Source organism: Juglans microcarpa x Juglans regia, chromosome 3S, assembly GCF_004785595.1.
Source record: "Juglans microcarpa x Juglans regia isolate MS1-56 chromosome 3S, Jm3101_v1.0, whole genome shotgun sequence".
NCBI lineage: Eukaryota > Viridiplantae > Streptophyta > Magnoliopsida > Fagales > Juglandaceae > Juglans > Juglans microcarpa x Juglans regia.
The window spans coordinates 26,053,056-26,070,767 of record NC_054599.1 but is presented as its reverse complement, the minus strand read 5'-3'; the positions used below and the strand labels follow the sequence as shown (position 1 = coordinate 26,070,767).

The 17,712-nt window shown below is 36.7% G+C and overlaps 3 protein-coding genes across 4 annotated transcripts; 2 read left to right on the top strand and 1 right to left on the bottom strand.

The window, feature by feature from the left end:
- The first annotated feature begins 772 nt into the window (after positions 1-772).
- On the top strand, positions 773-4,755 carry LOC121258570 (dicarboxylate transporter 2.1, chloroplastic-like). Of its 2 annotated transcripts, none has more exons than XM_041160106.1 (5): positions 773-893; positions 929-1,832; positions 2,395-2,708; positions 3,602-4,050; positions 4,392-4,755. In XM_041160106.1, exons 2-5 carry the CDS (start codon positions 1,026-1,028, stop codon positions 4,505-4,507), a joined length of 1,686 nt encoding a protein of 561 aa, XP_041016040.1. In that variant the 5' UTR covers positions 773-893; positions 929-1,025; the 3' UTR covers positions 4,508-4,755. The 2 variants fall into 2 exon arrangements, with proteins under 2 accessions (XP_041016040.1, XP_041016039.1); XM_041160105.1 differs by having other exon boundaries at positions 773-903; positions 939-1,832.
- Positions 4,756-5,964: 1,209 nt separating this feature from the next.
- LOC121258569 (phytosulfokine receptor 1-like) lies at positions 5,965-8,295 on the top strand. Its single transcript, XM_041160104.1, has one exon. It carries the CDS (start codon positions 6,146-6,148, stop codon positions 8,111-8,113), a length of 1,968 nt encoding a protein of 655 aa, XP_041016038.1. The 5' UTR covers positions 5,965-6,145; the 3' UTR covers positions 8,114-8,295.
- A 682-nt stretch (positions 8,296-8,977) lies between these two features.
- On the bottom strand, positions 8,978-15,903 carry LOC121258571 (eukaryotic initiation factor 4A-3). The gene is made up of 8 exons (XM_041160107.1): positions 15,369-15,903; positions 13,540-13,780; positions 13,343-13,423; positions 11,955-12,062; positions 11,718-11,837; positions 11,034-11,201; positions 10,259-10,345; positions 8,978-9,330 (listed from the first exon to the last, which is right to left on the bottom strand). Exons 1-8 carry the CDS (start codon positions 15,677-15,679, stop codon positions 9,217-9,219), a joined length of 1,230 nt encoding a protein of 409 aa, XP_041016041.1. The 5' UTR covers positions 15,680-15,903; the 3' UTR covers positions 8,978-9,216.
- Positions 15,904-17,712: the final 1,809 nt, after the last annotated feature.

Here is a 17,712-nt window from a genome sequence, read left to right as displayed (position 1 = left end):
TGTCATATTTTCAATAGTATGATAAAAATGGAAAGAGAATATAATACGTAGCATTTTATTTTTATAACCATTTAAATCATCATTTATTCTTTTAAATAAAGATTTAAGAGATGATGTAAATGTCATTTCATTATAATAAGATAAAAATAGAATGAGATTATTGTAAATCATATAATATATAATATTAATAGGTGACAAATGCTATTCATCATCTCTACATCACACACCAATATGTAATTTATCATTTTTATCATTTTATTTAAATACACATATTTATATATTAATATGTGTGTGTTTAAATAAAAGATAAAAATAACAAAGTACATATTAGTGTGCGGTGTAATAATGATAAATATAATTTTTTTTAATAAGTATAATATAATAAGCATATATTTAATGGAATGTAAGACATTTATCATTTATTTATTTAGGCTTTGTTTTAAATTTAAAATCATCTCAACTCATCATTATAATTTTTTTAAATCTCAACATAAAATATAATAAAAAATTTAATTTTTTAAATTTTAAAATAATAATAATATTAAAAAATAATATTTCAATAATATTTTATCAACTCAACTCAACTCAACATCTAAACGAAGTTTTAATTTTATGATTTGGTTTGAGAGTTGGCACCCACAAAATAGCTGATGTCAATCCAAATCTACTATGGCCAACCAAACACAGATGACCATTCCCCTATCAAATTCATATCTTGATTCTTTATTGACCCTTCAGTTTCGTATACAGCAAATACAGCACCACCTCATAAAACGAGTTTCTGCTGCTTCTTATTTTTGTCAGTATTGTATATGCTCCTTCCATAGATTTGATTTCCTTCCTCACAAAGCCTGCACGCACCCTGATTGTATGTAACAGTAATACCGCTGTCTTCCCCCTCTCCTTTCGGAAGCTCTCTCTCTCTCTCTCTCTCTCTCTCTCAGTCTCAATCTGCTCTGCAGTGCACTCTTCTCCACCCCCATCCCGCAACCACTACCAAAGCTCTCTGCTTTTTGGGTAAACAAATGGAGAGCTTTGCACTGCATTCTATCTCCCCATCCTTCTCTCTCCCCTCCCGCACTTCCTTCCTCCTCCACCGCTCCCGCCCCATCTCCAAATCCCCACCTTTCCTTCCAACCCTCCGATATTCCTCCTCCTCCTTCTCCACCTTCTCATCCTCTTCCTTTCCCACTGTCCCAAAGCCTTCCCTCCTTAAATCGCGTCTCTCACCAATTCACGCCTCCTCTTCCTCCAAAACCACAAACCCATCTCCGCCTCCTCCTCCTCCTCCTCAAGGTGCCAAACCCATCCCGTTCATAATCTCAATCTCCATCGGCCTCATTGTCCGCTTCCTCGTCCCCAAACCACCACAAGTCACTCCCCAGGCCTGGCAATTACTCTCTATCTTCCTCTCCACCGTCGCCGGCCTCGTCTTGAGCCCATTGCCCGTCGGCGCTTGGGCTTTCCTCGGCCTCACCTCCTCCATCGTCACCAAAACGCTGACCTTCTCCAGCGCCTTTGCCGCGTTCACCAACGAGGTCATCTGGCTGATTGTCATATCCTTCTTCTTCGCCCGCGGTTTTGTGAAGACCGGGTTGGGGGATAGGATCGCCACCTATTTCGTCAAGTGGTTGGGGAAAAGTACCTTGGGGTTGTCATACGGCTTGACGATTAGCGAGGTTCTTATCGCGCCGGCAATGCCGAGCACCACCGCGAGGGCTGGTGGCGTGTTCTTGCCAATAATCAAATCCCTGTCGCTTTCAGCAGGGAGCAAACCGGGGGATCCCTCGGCAAGAAAGCTCGGGTCTTATCTCATTCAGTCCCAATTTCAGGTTGAACGGATATTGTTACTGTATAGATAATGATCACAAGAAATGTAGTACGTTTTTCTTACTGCTTTTTAATCGATACCGATATTGGAAGATAGAAAACACAAATTCCCGCATTTGTTTGCATTATTAAGTGATATCATGTATTCATCAGATGGCGTTCATTCAAATTGATATTATTTATTTTGTATTGCCTAAAAAAATGATGATTTTAGTGCTACCATAGATAATATTTACTTATTTTCATATTTGAAAACGCTTTTTAGATAATAGATCACTTGGAGAATAAAGGAACATTCAGGCATGTTCATATTTATATATTTCATTATAGAGGGTTGATTATGAGATTGTCTTTTTACCGGATACCTCTATTTTTTAATTACTCTGTCTTCCTGGGACAGATGGAGGTGCATTGGAGGATTTCTGCACTTGTTTTTTTCAGCATTTAGGCATATTATACCCTGTTCCGTTATGATTTATGAATGTGTGTCGTTCCATCTTCCTGGTAGTTTTGTTATCATGTGACAACTCGGTGACTAATGCATTACTAACGTGTGCGTGACAGTCTGCTTGTAACTCTAGTGCTCTTTTCCTAACTGCTGCAGCTCAAAACCTGCTCTGCCTCAAATTAGCCGAGGAGCTAGGGGTGGTCATTAAAAGCCCCTGGATTTCTTGGTTGAAGGCTGCTAGTTTGCCAGCACTTGTCTGTCTCCTAGCTACTCCATTAATCTTATACAAGCTATATCCTCCTGAAGCCAAAGATACACCAGATGCCCCTGCCATGGCTGCAAAGAAACTGGAGAACATGGGCCCTGTCACCAGAAATGAGTGGGCAATGGTTGGTACAATGCTTCTTGCAGTCTCTTTGTGGGTCTTTGGGTATGTAGTAGGCCTTTGTGCTGTTTAATGCAAGTATCATCTAATAAGTAGTATATATCAATTAACCAATGACGGAGAGTTGAAGTCTCCATTTATTTTTATAGCCCTTGACCTTGTTCCACTTCATTTGAAAATGAAATATTGTGATGAGCGTGTGAAACCATTCACTGAGCTTGATACCTTTCAGAAAGTTCCACGCGATAGTAGTAAAAAAATATGCTACGTATTCTGCACATTTTTGTTTAACGATTTGGGGAGTCCCATGGTTTGATTTCAGAATATCAGAAGTGAAAGGTTGAAATGTGGGTTGTCTTAAATCAACATGACAGTGCCCTCTGATCACATGAGTAATAATCTCTAGTATATTTTGGAATGAACCCCTAGGGGTTGGCTCAAGTGGTAAAGGCCCTGGACTTGGGGGTACGCTCCCCCCATGTCCAAGGTTCAAATCCCCTTGGGTGCAAATAATCTCTAGGGGCCACACCCCCTGGTGAAAAGCTAGCGATTTAACCAGTTCCGTGTAAGGAAACTTCCAAAGGTGCAGTGCACGGGACCGGAGTTTACTCTGTAGGGGTGGGTCCGAAGAGCCCTGCCTTGGAGACGTTCCCCGACATAAAAAAAAAAAAAAAAAAAAAAGGAGTGTGTCGATCAATTTCCCTAATGCTGCACGGAAATATGTTCTATATTTGATCCATTTTTGGAGCTTTTGTTTGAATGTGATGGTATTACCAATAATAATCATTATATTTCTTCTTATATATATAGATGTGCTATATATAATATTTTTTTTAGATCACAGTTCTCAACTCATTATGTTTGCAAGTTGTGGTTTCTATTCAAATCTTTTTTGTCCTGTTAGGCTTCTGAATAACCACTATTTTATTGGTCTGTAGAGATGCTCTTGGTATAGCAAGTGTTGTAGGTGCAATGATAGGCTTATCAATACTCCTTTTGCTGGGAGTCCTGAATTGGGAGGATTGCTTAAGTGAAAAATCAGCATGGGATACCTTAGCTTGGTTTGCGGTTCTAGTGGGTATGGCTGGACAATTAACAAACCTTGGTATCGTCGCCTGGATGTCTGATAGTGTGGCCAAGTCCCTCCAGTCTCTCTCTCTAAGTTGGTCAGCGGCATTTGGCATTCTTCAGGCATCTTACTTCTTGATCCACTACCTCTTTGCAAGTCAAACAGGTCATGTTGGAGCTTTATACTCTGCATTCCTTGCAATGCACTTGGCAGCGGGGGTTCCTGGCATGTTGGCAGCTCTGGCTCTGGCTTACAACACTAATCTTTTCGGTGCTATTACACATTATAGCAGCGGTCAGGCTGCTGTATACTATGGAGGTGCGACTCTTTTATACGGTCATGCATACATTATTCATTCATCCTTGCTTTTAGATGAGGGTTCGTCTTCTTTCATTTCAGTTATCCTTCTGATCTATAGTTTCAGTTTCTCATTTCTACCATTTCTTTTGGAGGGTTTTACTTTCTGCCATTCGGTTCGTTAGTGATGGAAAATAGAAGGTTTTATTTGTTCTGATTATTGCTATGATTGATGATCATAAATTATTTGAAGATGTCAATATTCTTTCATTCTTCTTTATTTGAACATTTATTATTTCTCTTGTCCTTTTAAAATCTATTGCAGTGTGATGTCTAATTAGATTTTTATTGTTCTTCAACAGCTGGTTACGTTGACCTTCCCGACGTATTCAAAATGGGCTTCATAATGGCTCTTACGAATGCCACCATCTGGGGAGTAGTTGGAGGATTTTGGTGGAAGTTTTTGGGCCTCTATTGATTTTCAGTTACAACGCAAGTAAATGGTCTTTCCCTGGTGTACGTTATCCCGTTGAGGACATTCTTGAGCTCGCAATTTTTATCTCGAAGAAACTTTTCATTTTTAGTAGTTATTTTAATGAGCTTGAGCTCTGTTTTACGATTGAATTAGTATAATAGCACTAATTAAGCATGCATGATTGATTAAGTGCTTCGGTGAATGAATGTAGTTGAGAAGCCTTGGAATATATCCTCTCCCATTCTTCAGCATTTTCACTGAATGCCATTTGGTGACTTGAATGTTTCATTGTTAAATGATATTTTTGATATTCTAGCCTTTTGAACTAGTTAAGGGAACCCAAGCAAAAATCTTGTGGCTGGATATCCTGGTACTGAGAATACATCAGAATACCTCACTAATATTCATTATTTTATTATTAATTTTCATATACTTTTCACTATTATTCAATATTCTATCTTTACTTTTTCACTACTATTCATAAAATACCTGAAAATACTTCACTACCTAAACACAATTAATCTACTATGGGATGAAGGTTGGTGCATAATGCATACACATAGGCAGTCAAATTATTGATGCTATTTTCAGAAATCCAATAAGCTTTTGAATAGCACTAGACAATTGAAAGTTCTTGGCTGCAGAAAATAGTCGAATTATACATATGTGGAGGCTGAGCTAGATCAATACTTACTGACCTTTCCAAGAAATTGAGTGGCAGGGAAATTGGTAAAATCGGCTAAGCATGTCAAGCATCATCCTTACTTTATTAGCAATTTGGCATAGAAAAATATAGAGAGTAGGTAAAAGCATGTGTGCCCCCTTGACTCCCCCCCCTTCCTTTGCCCTTGGAGGTGGGTTAGGTCGTCGGGGGACCGGGGGTAAGAGAAAAAGTCAGGAGGAGGTTATTTTTAGTACTGCAGTATTTCATATTGTCAACAGGAATCGTTAAACGATAAATGTTACCTTTAAAAAACTCCTTTGACAATATGATTAGCAGTGTTCACATCTGAGCATGGCCTCGTGCCTGAATTTCGAGACAACGCTAATCTACAAAAATGGGAGTGAAATGGAATCCTATTCTCAAGGGATCAGTTTGTGTAGACTTGGTCCTCAAGATATTGATTCAATTCAAGTGACTGTCGTTGATGTTGAAAGAAGGGAAGGGTCTGGACTCTGAACACAAAAACATTGACTACGTTTTGCCCAGCTTTCATCTGTCTTCACGCCAGCTTCCTCACACTACTACATTCGTATATATCGGGCAGGATCGTCGTCAAGCAGTACCACCTGGTTGGCTCCACAAAAGCTTATAGCGAGACTTGGTCAAAAAGATTGCAACTGTTGAAAATCAAGTGGCATTAAAGAGTAAAATAATTGTTAGTCATTTGTGGCGACTATTACAGACTTTCATGTCCTTGTCATATGGTTACCGCTTTACTTCTGCAGTCCTTTGGCCTTTCGTGTCCTTCTCATCTGAAACCCAGTGGAAGAAGCAGATGGGATTGAAGAAAATTAAGAGATGAACAGGAAAGAAAAAAAGGAGAAAAGAAAAATGGGCTTTCAAACCCTCTTGTAGAAACTTCTCTCTCTCTCTCTCTCTCTCTCAAAATCACTTTTTTACTCGGCGACTCGCCTACAATGGGCTTCCGACGTTTCTTTCTGTCCTTCCTTTTATTGGCCTTCCGTTTCGAGGATTCGATCTCAAGCTCCAGTAGCCTGGCATGCAATTCAAATGACCTTAAAGCATTGTCGGGTTTCTCCAGTTGCTTAGGATCAGTGATTGCTGCGTGGAACAGCGTGGCCTCTCCTGATTGCTGCAATTGGACTGGTGTCACTTGTGATAATTCCACTGTTTCTGGCAGAAGGGTAGTTGGCTTGGAACTTAATAGCAAAAGACTCGAGGGGAAGATCTGTGAATCCTTGGCAGACCTTGATCAGTTGAGATTCCTAAATCTCTCTCAAAATTTTCTAAGCGGTTCCCTTCCTGCTGATTTGTTTAGACTGCAAAATTTAGAGGTCATAGACGTAAGCTTTAATGATTTTGCTGGGGAAATTCCAAAGGATTTGGCAAATTGTACCTCTCTTCATCATCTCTACCTTCGTGGGAATTATTTATCAGGAAGTTTGCCTGATAGTATCTTCCAGCTGCAAAATCTTCGTGAACTGCATATTCAGGATAATAGGATTTCCAGGCTGCTGAAGAATGGAATTGCCAACCTTTCCAACCTTGAGAAACTGGATATTTCCTCTAATTTGTTTTCTGGAATTCTTCCGGATGCTTTTGGGAGCCTTACAAGACTTGAGCAGTTCTCAGCTTCCTCAAATCAATTCATCGGTCGTTTGCCTATTTCGGTTGTGAACTCGCCATCACTTCAAATGCTCATCTTGAACAACAACTCTATGAGTGGTCCAATCAATCTCAATTGTTCTGCAATGAAAAACCTCGTCTCCCTAGATCTTGGTTCTAATCTGTTCCACGGTCCAATTCCTGATAGTCTATCCTTCTGCCGTAGATTGACTGCGCTTAATCTTGCCCGCAACAATCTAAAAGGTGAACTTCCCAACAATTTTAAGAATCTCGACGCCCTTGCAGTTCTCTCACTCTCAAACAACAGTCTTGAAAATATATCATCAGCTCTTGAGATTCTGCAACACTGCACGAACCTAAGTATGCTATTCCTTACGAAGAACTTTTATGATGAAGAAATGCCTGATAGTGGGAATCTGCAATTCCAGAACCTCAGGGGTCTAGTTTTTGCCAACTGTAGACTCAGAGGTTCGATCCCACAATGGTTGAGGAGTTGCACCAAGTTACAGCTTTTGGATTTAGCGTGGAATCATTTGGGTGGAAGAATTCCGTCCTGGTTTGGAAAGTTTGAATCTCTGTTTTACTTGGATTTGTCAAATAATTCTTTCAATGGCGAGATACCAAAGAGCTTGACAGAAATACAGCGCCTCAAAAGCGGGGATATCTCATTAGAAGAGCCTTTCACAAGTTTTCAACTTTTCTACTACACTCGTGCAGCAAGTGGGCAAAGGTTGAGCTATAAGCAGATTTCAGGCCTTCGACCAACTTTAGACCTGAGCAAAAACATGCTCGAGGGACCAATCTGCCCATGTTTTGGAGATCTGCAGAAGCTGCATGTTTTGAAGCTGAAAGAGAATAATCTGTCGGGAAGTATTCCAGGAAGTTTATCAGCAATGACAAACTTGGAGATTTTGGATTTGTCTCATAATAAACTGTCAGGAGAAATACCTCATTCTCTATTAAAACTTAGCTTTCTGTCGGCTTTTGACGTATCATATAATCAGTTGTATGGGGAAGTCCCAAAAGGAGGTCAGTTCGATACTTTCCCAGATAGAAGCTTTGAAGGAAACAACGGTCTGTGTCGTGCGGTCTGTACTTGTGAATCTAAAAAAACTCCGACTCATTCTTCGAGAGAGAAAAAGATGAAAATCTTTGGCTGGCAGTTTGGAGTCGGAGCTGCAAGTGGTTTTGTTCTTACTGTCAGCTGTTGCTTCATGTCCGGATGGGTGCTTCCGAAGCCGCGAAAGAGAAAGAAGGCAGCAACTAGAATTGGAAGGTATGAGGCGTGTTCCAGTTAGGAAAAATGTCCGAGTTTTCTTCGATAGTTTGACAGGATTGCATGCCTTTGTTCACTTCATGCGAAAATATCAAATTGTGCAGAAAGAAGGTAAGTATGACAAATCATCGACTTTCAAGATTGTAGAAGTTATCTAAAAGACCTGGAGGAAAAGGAAAGGAACAGGCTTTATGTTCTTACTTATTATTATTATTATTATTCACCAAACGTTTTCATTTTCTTCGGCTGATATTTTTTATAAAAAATATTTTAACTACAAAAAAATTATATAAAAATAACTACATATTTTTCTCACAACCACTGCTTTTCTAGTTGCCGGAGCTTTAGGCGGGTTATGATTTATAGCAAACAACGGACCACCCAAGTTTCGTGGAGTTTCTTGTGTATGTAATAATAATAAGATTGAGTTTGGTTTATATTCAGTTTTGTGATAAGAGGAAATCATTTATATAAAAAGTATACATCTAGAGTAGTGATTTCTTTGTTGGATTAGGAAATTTAATTCAAACTCAATGGCCACTTCATCTCATCCCACGTCGTTTCACTAGAAATGGATATTATCTATCGATAGATATTAATCATATGATTAGCTTAATTAGCTCCTCCCCTTCATCTCATCTATACCCTCCTCAAAAGCATTCATCATTCTTCTGCACCAATCAAAAGCAAGGATTAAGGTCTCGAGATGGGATAAAAGTTGAAAATTGACTAAAATATTATTAAATATTTACCCAAAAACATAAAGCATGAAGACTGGATTTTCTTTTCCGAGTGTCAAAGACCACAATAGAATAAAACATACCTGGACTACAAGCAATATTCAAAACAACACGGGAAGAGAGAGAGAGAGAGAGAGAGAGAGAGCTACTCCAAAATATCCATTGCCATCACAAGAAACCCATACAATCCGAGCATTACTGCGGAAAATCTCAATCACATAATCTTATCAGACAGAATGCAACCCTAATTTATGTATCTTTCCACAGAACCACCTAGAGAATGTTGTCTGTCAGTCTCAAGGTCCCATTGTGTACAAACCATCGCAAAGAAAATTATGTCAAACCACAACTCTTATGCACCACACACAAGATGTCCGGCAAGTCTTTATATCAGATCAGCAACATTCATTGGCATTTCATCGATTTGAGTACTGTAATACTGCTCTATGTCTCTTAGAATTTTAATATCATCGCTTTTGACAAAGTTTATTGCAACACCCTGCAACCATCAAAAGGCCAATTCAATGACAATCACAATTTCACGATCCCTAGCTGACTCTAGCTGACAGACAATACCATAAAAGGGAGAGAAATTGAGAAAGATAATGAATATACAAGAACATTACCTAGCAGAGTAGTTACCACGACATGAATAAGAATGACACAAATGGAAACAAACAAGACGAATATGAAATGATAAAAAATACTTGCACAGTTTTTTTTTTTTTTTTTTATCAGTAGCAAAAATACTTCTTGGTTGAAAATATTGCTTTGGTAATGCAATGAGATTTCTATTTCTACTCAAAATCTGTATTTCCAATGAACTTTCTATTTCTAATTTTAAACAAGTTGAGAGACCTTACATTTAGTTGCACTTCTAAGTTTTAACTATTTGTATGATTTTGCAGTCAGAAATAATATGTTGTTACTGAGTTGGGTTTTGCACCTTAGAGGCAACAAGATGTGTATTGAAATCTTTCATGCACCAGAAGTAATATATATACCTTTTTTTTATAAGTAAGAAATATATATATATACTAGGGTACGGCCCCGGGTGCGTTAGCCCTGAGATGCACCTGACATAATGATTTAAATAAAATAAAAAAAGTAAAAAATTCAATAGCTTATTTGTTTGCGAAAATAAAATACAAGGTTAAAGAAAGACAACAAATAAAGATTAAAAAAAAAACTAAACTTCAGCAAAGTATGAGCATTGATCTGCATCCATATTGGATTATCTATTTACTCTCTATATAATAATAAAATATTATTAATTTTTTATTTAAAAAAAATTGAAACAAAAGTTACCATTTACAGTTAGATAGCCACTTATTATAATATAGTAGATATAATCAACTTCTTAAACAAAGGCCATGCAACAGCATCAATATATAAGCTTATCCACAACACAACAATAATAATAGTACCTTTCTTCCAAAACGACCAGAACGACCAATGCGATGAATGTATAGCTCACGATTGTTTGGAAGGTCATAATTGATCACCAAGGAAACCTGACAGGAGAAAAATGAAGAGAGCATGAACAGAAAAGCATAAACACCACAATTCATTCTGAAAAATAAAACTAACGTATACCATAGCTATGGAAGCTCAAATGCACAAGGCCATGTGACCATCAGCAATGAAACAGACAACTTAACGAGTAAAAAACCTACAAAGAATCATGATCTTTTGTCACAGAGGACAAAATGCATACTATACAATTTATAAACTTCTTGGAAAATTATTTCCCAAAACCCTATATATTTTCTGTTCAAGTGCATGCACATATAAATACACAACAACAGAAACAAGTTTGGCACCACAAGCATATGGCAAGTTTTGATCCCAAGTACCCAAAGAAATCCCCAACGTCTATTTTTTTTTTTTTTATAAGTCAAACATCTATTTTAGATATCGCAAACATTTCTGTACTCCCAATATCAGGAATCACCAGCCATTCAAATATAAATTGGTAAATGTCTCCAACAAATTAGCATGGTCTACTTGGGCAGCATGTAGTCATTTCACCTCTTTAGATAGAAATTGATTGCTGATATTTTTCAAAGTAGCAACTTAAGATCTATTCTTTACCACCACCACCACCCCACCCAAAACCAAAAAGTAAGAGCTTGTTGCAGAATATCAAAAATCATGTCATCATAGATTAAAAAAAAAAAGAAAAAAAACTGGACAGCTTGCCTGTTGAACATCAAGCCCCCGAGCCCAAACATCTGTCGTTATTAAGACACGGGTTTGACCAGCCCGAAATTCTGCCATAATCGCATCTCTTTCCTTTTGAGGCATGTCTCCATGCATTGATGAAACAGTGAAGTTATTGCTACGCATCTTTTCAGTTAGCCAATCCACCTGTTCCAAGAGTGTACAAGTATTATAATAGATTCATTGACCAGTACACAAGAGCCATGAAGCAACGATGAAAACAGGAGCCGCAAATGGAAAGACATATAATTACCCACAAATGCACTTTACTCGCTAAGCAAAAAGGGAAAAGAGGGATTATAAAATTCTCTAATGAAGTGTAAAGAGAATCTTACTCTCAAAAAGGCCCAAAGCAAAAGACAAGACAAGTTTTTTACAAAGGGATTTGGGGCAATTATTCTCATATATCAGAACAATTATTTACACAATGGTCCAGAATCAGATATGTGCCAGGTATTGTTTGTTGTAGCCGTTTGGACTTGTATAAAGCCATACTTATGCGAACAAGGATAAGGCCAAGAATATCACTGAGTAAACTGAAAACCTAACAGGAATGAGTCTTCAGAGCATTTGATTTTTTTTTTTTTTTTTATATATTCTTAAAACTAGGAAAGACACCACTCTTACAACTTGAATCCATAAATTCATGAATAATACTATTACCTTTCGCTTAGTGTTGCAGAATATAACAGCTTGGGTGATTGTAAGAGTGTCATAAAGATCACAGAGAGTATCAAACTTCCACTCTTCCCTTTCAACTGCAACGAAAAACTGCTTGATGCCCTGTAATCATAGAAAGGAAAGAGAAGGAAAACTTTTATCAAACTCCAGATTTGTACGGGCAAGAAGAACTTGTATCGAATTCTAGATCCGCAATAAAAACCAGCTAATATTTCGTACTTCCAGAGTCAATTCATCACGTTTCACAAGTATGCGAATAGGATCTGTCATAAACTTGTTTGTCATCTCCAAAATTTCATGAGGAAGGGTAGCAGAAATCAAGACAACCTACAATAACAGCATACAAATTTCAGTACCAAAATGACAGTGTCTTGAGAACCTTGCAAGATACTACTTAGGAAGCAATGTACAATTACTTTTATCTCTAACTGTGTAATGTTACAAAGATTTACAGCCACGTGAATGTTGGAAAAGGAAACTATCAATGCAGTGCTTGCAGATCCTTGAAAATATTTGGCATAATTAATCACACCTCAAAATGAGGTAGACAAGTCGAAATTCCAGTAATTAAGGAAACAAATTTCAGTAGTCCCTCATCTACTAATTTATGCTACAATAACTCTACAAATAAGCAAGTCGAAGGAGCAAAAAAAAATCTAAAAGATGCTTCACATTTTGAAGTTGTGAAGTTTCCCAGCCACATAATTGAGCATAATATTCTTCTTTTATTTTTCTAAGTTGATACAGTACTCTACTAGCTTTACTCATTTTCGTAAGTCTTATTTTTTTACAGGAAAAAGAATATGAAGCCGAAAAATTTCTGAAGTCTTATAAACTCGTGGATTTTTTTTTATATATATATATATAGGTAAACTCATGGACATTTCTTAAGTACCAGATTGCTTGAATTTTCTATAGTTGTAGTCCATAGGTCTAAGTTTCATTAGTATTACTCACTCATTAAATCGCTGTTGAATCTTTTCATGTAGTTTGACTAAGTTTCAACCCTAATTCAGTAGTCAGAGTGTCAAACTCAGGTGCAATTGCTAGGAAACCTATACCTACCTGTGATTACCAAGGCAACACTTCCTTCTTTTGCTTCTTTTTCAAATTTGGAAGTAGATAAAATCTGCAGTCTGCAGCAAAACCAGACCTGGAACTTTGATTTTAACCCATAAATCCTTAAATTCCTACCAGAAGTCCTATTATATAACACCATATCGAGTGCTACCTGTTTTTCACATCAAACCACTACTAAAATATCCTCGTAGAATCTAAGGTCCATCACCACAGATGGTGCTGGAGAATTATTTCCCAAACCAACTATTTTTTCTCTTCCTTCTGTTTTCCCAGCATTAAACCCTACATCCACTTTTGTTCCTGCTATTACTAAATGTACAATTAGAAGACGTTGCAGAAAGCAATCCATATATATTGTATATGTATATATATATATTGATGGACAGCAAGAAATCCATATGTTAACAATCGGTCCGTACAGATCATAAATTATGCATTGTATATAAGAAACACTTAATTAATTTGAAAAATTTGTAAATTTTTGTTAACCCCTTTTTGGGAGGTGGAGGGAGAGAGAAAGAGAGAACCTGAAGCTCTGGTGGGAGATATCTATACAGATCATAAATCTGATCCTTGAACCCTCTGCTTAACATCTCATCAGATTCATCCTGTTGAAGCATCAAACAAATCAAAATCTAATCCCCACGAAGCTCCTATACACAGAACATTAAAAAACAAATCATCTGTATAATATTGATGCTGCGGGGACAAGTCGGGAACTCACAAGAACTAATAATTTGATATTTCTAGTTCGCAGTGTTCTCCTCTTAATCATGTCACAGACTCTGCCTGGAGTTCCAGATACCACATGAACTCCATGTTCTAGCTTTCTGATATCTTCACCCACACTCTTGCCTCCAATGCATGCATGTGCTTGAATATTTATGTAATTACCGATTGCCAATATAACCTTCTCTGTCTGAGCAGCCAATTCCCTTGTTGGTGACAAGATCAAGGCCTGGACCCTGTTTAATAATTTTTTTAAAGCACCAATACCGTCATTTTTTTACAAGTAAAGAAAGTGATAAAGCATCAATACCATCATAAAGCAGCCTCAATATAAAATGAAACAAAAGGCAACATATCATCAGCTCTTGGAGACACTTATAGAAATGAACAATATTTTTTTTTTTTCTGATAAGTAAAAGAAACGAACAATCCTAACACCATGCAATAATAACTGTATCTAGTGAAGTCTCGTGTCCTCATCAGGAGTAAACAAACCAACTACATCATTTCAAAGTGACCCAAGACATTCTCTGAAAAGGTTGGTTTTTTACATCATACTTCTCCCTCTAGGATTCTAGAATAATCTCAGCACTGGTGAATGAGGGTTCTCAGTGGGGGTCCGCAATGAGGAAATTTTTTTATCTCACACCTATTATTTGCAGATGGCATGTTCATTTTTTCGTGGTGAATTCTCTAGGTACACCAAATATGAGGTGGGGGGTGGAACAAAGATGAAGTTTTCTCGCATAATCTATGGTGTGGCAAGCAACCTTATAAAAGGACCTTCCCAGACCTATTCAACAATGATAGAAATAAGGATGCATCAGTGGTAGACAACTTATAGTCCTAAAATGGTCTCCTTAATGGGTAGCGGTGTTTTCCAAGGGGTACAAGATTGGGAGATAAAATCCCTTCTTCTATTCTTGACTCTATGCTCTCTTAGAATTAGACAGGTTGGGGAAAACGAGATGCTTTGGAGCCTATCAAAGACAATATCAACTTCATTTCGAATAATGCATTAGTCCCCCAAGACAATATCAACTTCATTTCGAATAATGCATTAGTCCCCCAAGACAATATCAACTTCATTTCGAATATCTTTCATTGGAGTTAGCAGAAAAGCATCACGCCTTAATGGGTTCTCTCTCTCTCTCTCTCTCTCTCTCATAAGTAACCTTAATGGGTTCTCTAGAAAGACTTAGATAACACGTTTAATTAACCTTACTAATAAATGTCTACAACCAAAAATTTCATCTCTTTAGAAAGTGTTTGTTCCTTTCTAACAATTTACAGCTGAGATATCCAGTGGCAAAATTTAAAAGTGATCTAACAGAACATGAGCACATAATACACAATAATTTATCTTTACCTAAAATTTTACGCCTAAATAATTACCCTTTCAAAGCTCAATCCCTAAAACATAAGCCACACCCATAACTTCCCAATTCCCATTTTAGGCTTTCTAGAAGTAGAGATTTTTCCTTCAAGGTTTAATCAAAACGATTTACCCTTTATTTCTTCCTATTAAAATTTTCCTAAATTATCGCACCTAGAAAGTAAGGGTTTCACAGCTCTACTACTAGCACATACTTTTATTCTCCAGAACAACCCCTACAGCTTAATTAAGGCACGTAAGACGATTTAATTCCGGGAATAAAACCCCCCCAAAATAGTTTCCATGGAACAAAATTGCCCTAAAATAAAATTTGCCACACACCTAAGCCCTATAACGAGAAACATGTCTATATACATATATTAAAACAAAAAAGAAAATAGGATGAATTCTAGGATTTCTAAGAAGAGTAGGGATTTGAAGGGACGCACTCTCTGGTGGTAGTTTCAACCTTCTGACAAACGGCTAGGGCGATCATGGAGGTCTTGCCCGTACCGGACTGGGCCTGGGCGATGACGTCTCGACCGATGAGTATGGGCACCACAGCCCGCTGCTGGATGGCCGAGGGCTTCTCGAAGCCGTAATTGTAGATGCCACGGAGCAGGTCGTCCTTGATGCCCATCTGATCGAAGCTGGTGACCACCTGCACCTCCCGCGACGTCTCGAACTCAAGCAGATCCTCTGGCGCGGTCACGCGACGCGCGTTCGGCCGGACAATACTGGCGCCGCCGACGTCGGTCATGGCTCTAGCTTATTCTTTTGGTTCTCGGAGAGGAAGCGAAACGAGGACAATAACGAGCGCTGGATGAGACTCGATAAAGGGTCCGAGTCGTTTTGGCCCCTACATGAAAACCATGCGCTTTCTTTTGTTTTTTGAAAAAAAACCATGCGCTTTCTAATTTACCAATATTATTTTTAAAAACAAAGATGAATGTTTTTTTTTTTAATTTAACAAAGATCAATGTTAATGGCTGGAACGCTTGGAAATGTTTGTTTTCACAATTATTTTTAACTTATTTTATTTTATTATTATAATTTTTTTTTAAATTTTTATGCAAGATAAAATAAATAATTTAATTTTTTCAAATATTAAAACAAAAATAATATTAAAAATTTATATCCTAATAATATTTTATTTAATTTTTAATTTTAATCTCAACTTATCTCATCGATAAAAAAAAATAAAGCCTTAGTAATTAATGTTAACAGCCCATATTAGCTTCTCGAAAACTAAAATTATTATGTTATAAAGTCAATAGATAGAGAATTTAAATGGTAAAATTTAGAGCTCGTGTGTATAGTAAGATGAGATAGTTTTAGATAAGTTGAATAAAATATTATTTTTTAATATTATTCTTATTTTGAGATTTGAAAAAATTAAATTATTTATTATATTTTTTGTAAAAATTTGTAAAAATTGTAATAATGAAATGAAATTATCTCTAAATTCAAATAGGGCCTTAAATTATAAAATTTTAAATTTATCTCTTAAAATAAAATTATATCACTTATGCAATTTATTAAGTGTACTCTATGAGAATATAATTTTGAGCTTTCTGAAAACCCCTACATGAAAACCATGCGCTTTCTGAACATTTTGAGCTATTAGATTCCCAAGTTAGGTAGTAACCATAAAACCCATGAAGGATGGATGTTCTTAAAAACAGATCAAAAAATGGAAAATATCTCAAATTTGACCCACACCAATGGCAATGGTCCTCCAACCTCCACTCATCTCCAACTTACTCTTTTTTGGTAAGTAACCTTACATGGAGAGGAAATACGTTTTGAGTTGGAACTCATTGACTGCGTTTAATTATCATTATCTTCATCATTTAATTAATAACAGAACCAAATAAAACAAAACAAAACAAAAAGAAAGAAAAACTTGAGAAGAACTGAAAAATAGAAAAAAAGATTTAGGTACCATTTAGAAAGTGAGTTGAGATAAAAGTCAAAAGTTGAATAAAATATTATTATAATATTATTATTATTTTGGGATTTGAAAATTTTGTTTATTATATTTTGTGTAAAAATTTGAAAGAGTTGTAATGATGAAATGAAACAATTTCACTATCCAAATGGGGCCCGTAATGCTATATTCCATACTCTTATCTTATTTTCATCACATTATGTAAAATGTGACATATTTATCATTATTGAATGAATGTGCTACATCTTATATAATAGAATTAGAGTAAGATGATAGTTTGCTATATAGATTTTTCATTTGACTAATGCCTTTTTTTTTTTTTTTTGGTTTGAGAAAACCAACAAATCCGATGTGGTGTGATTAGCCCATTTACTCCCTCCAATGATATATAGACACGTTATCATAAAAGAGACCTTAGTTGAAGTCGAGAAGAACCCGATTAGGCCCTTGATTTAAATGCGACTCTCTTTTCAACTTCTCATGGCTACGTTTGAAACGTGGAAGCAGTTGAACTTATTTGAATTGAGTTCAAACTTAAGTCTAACTCAACATTTAAACGCACAACTCTTAAATCATTAAACATTACTTAACTTCTTATAAATAAATTTAAATTCATCTTGACATCTAAACACATCTAAATTCATCTTAGGTAGGCTCCACAAAACTCACTTCACCATATCAACTCACAACTATTCATAAAGAACTCAATTCATCTCAGCTTAACTCAACATCCAAACGTAGTCTTAGTTCTAGTAGTCAATTAACTCAATTCACCTGAGGCTCATCTTTCTGGGTTTGGCTACATGGGTGGCGTTATTGGACCCATCGGGTCAGATAGAGGA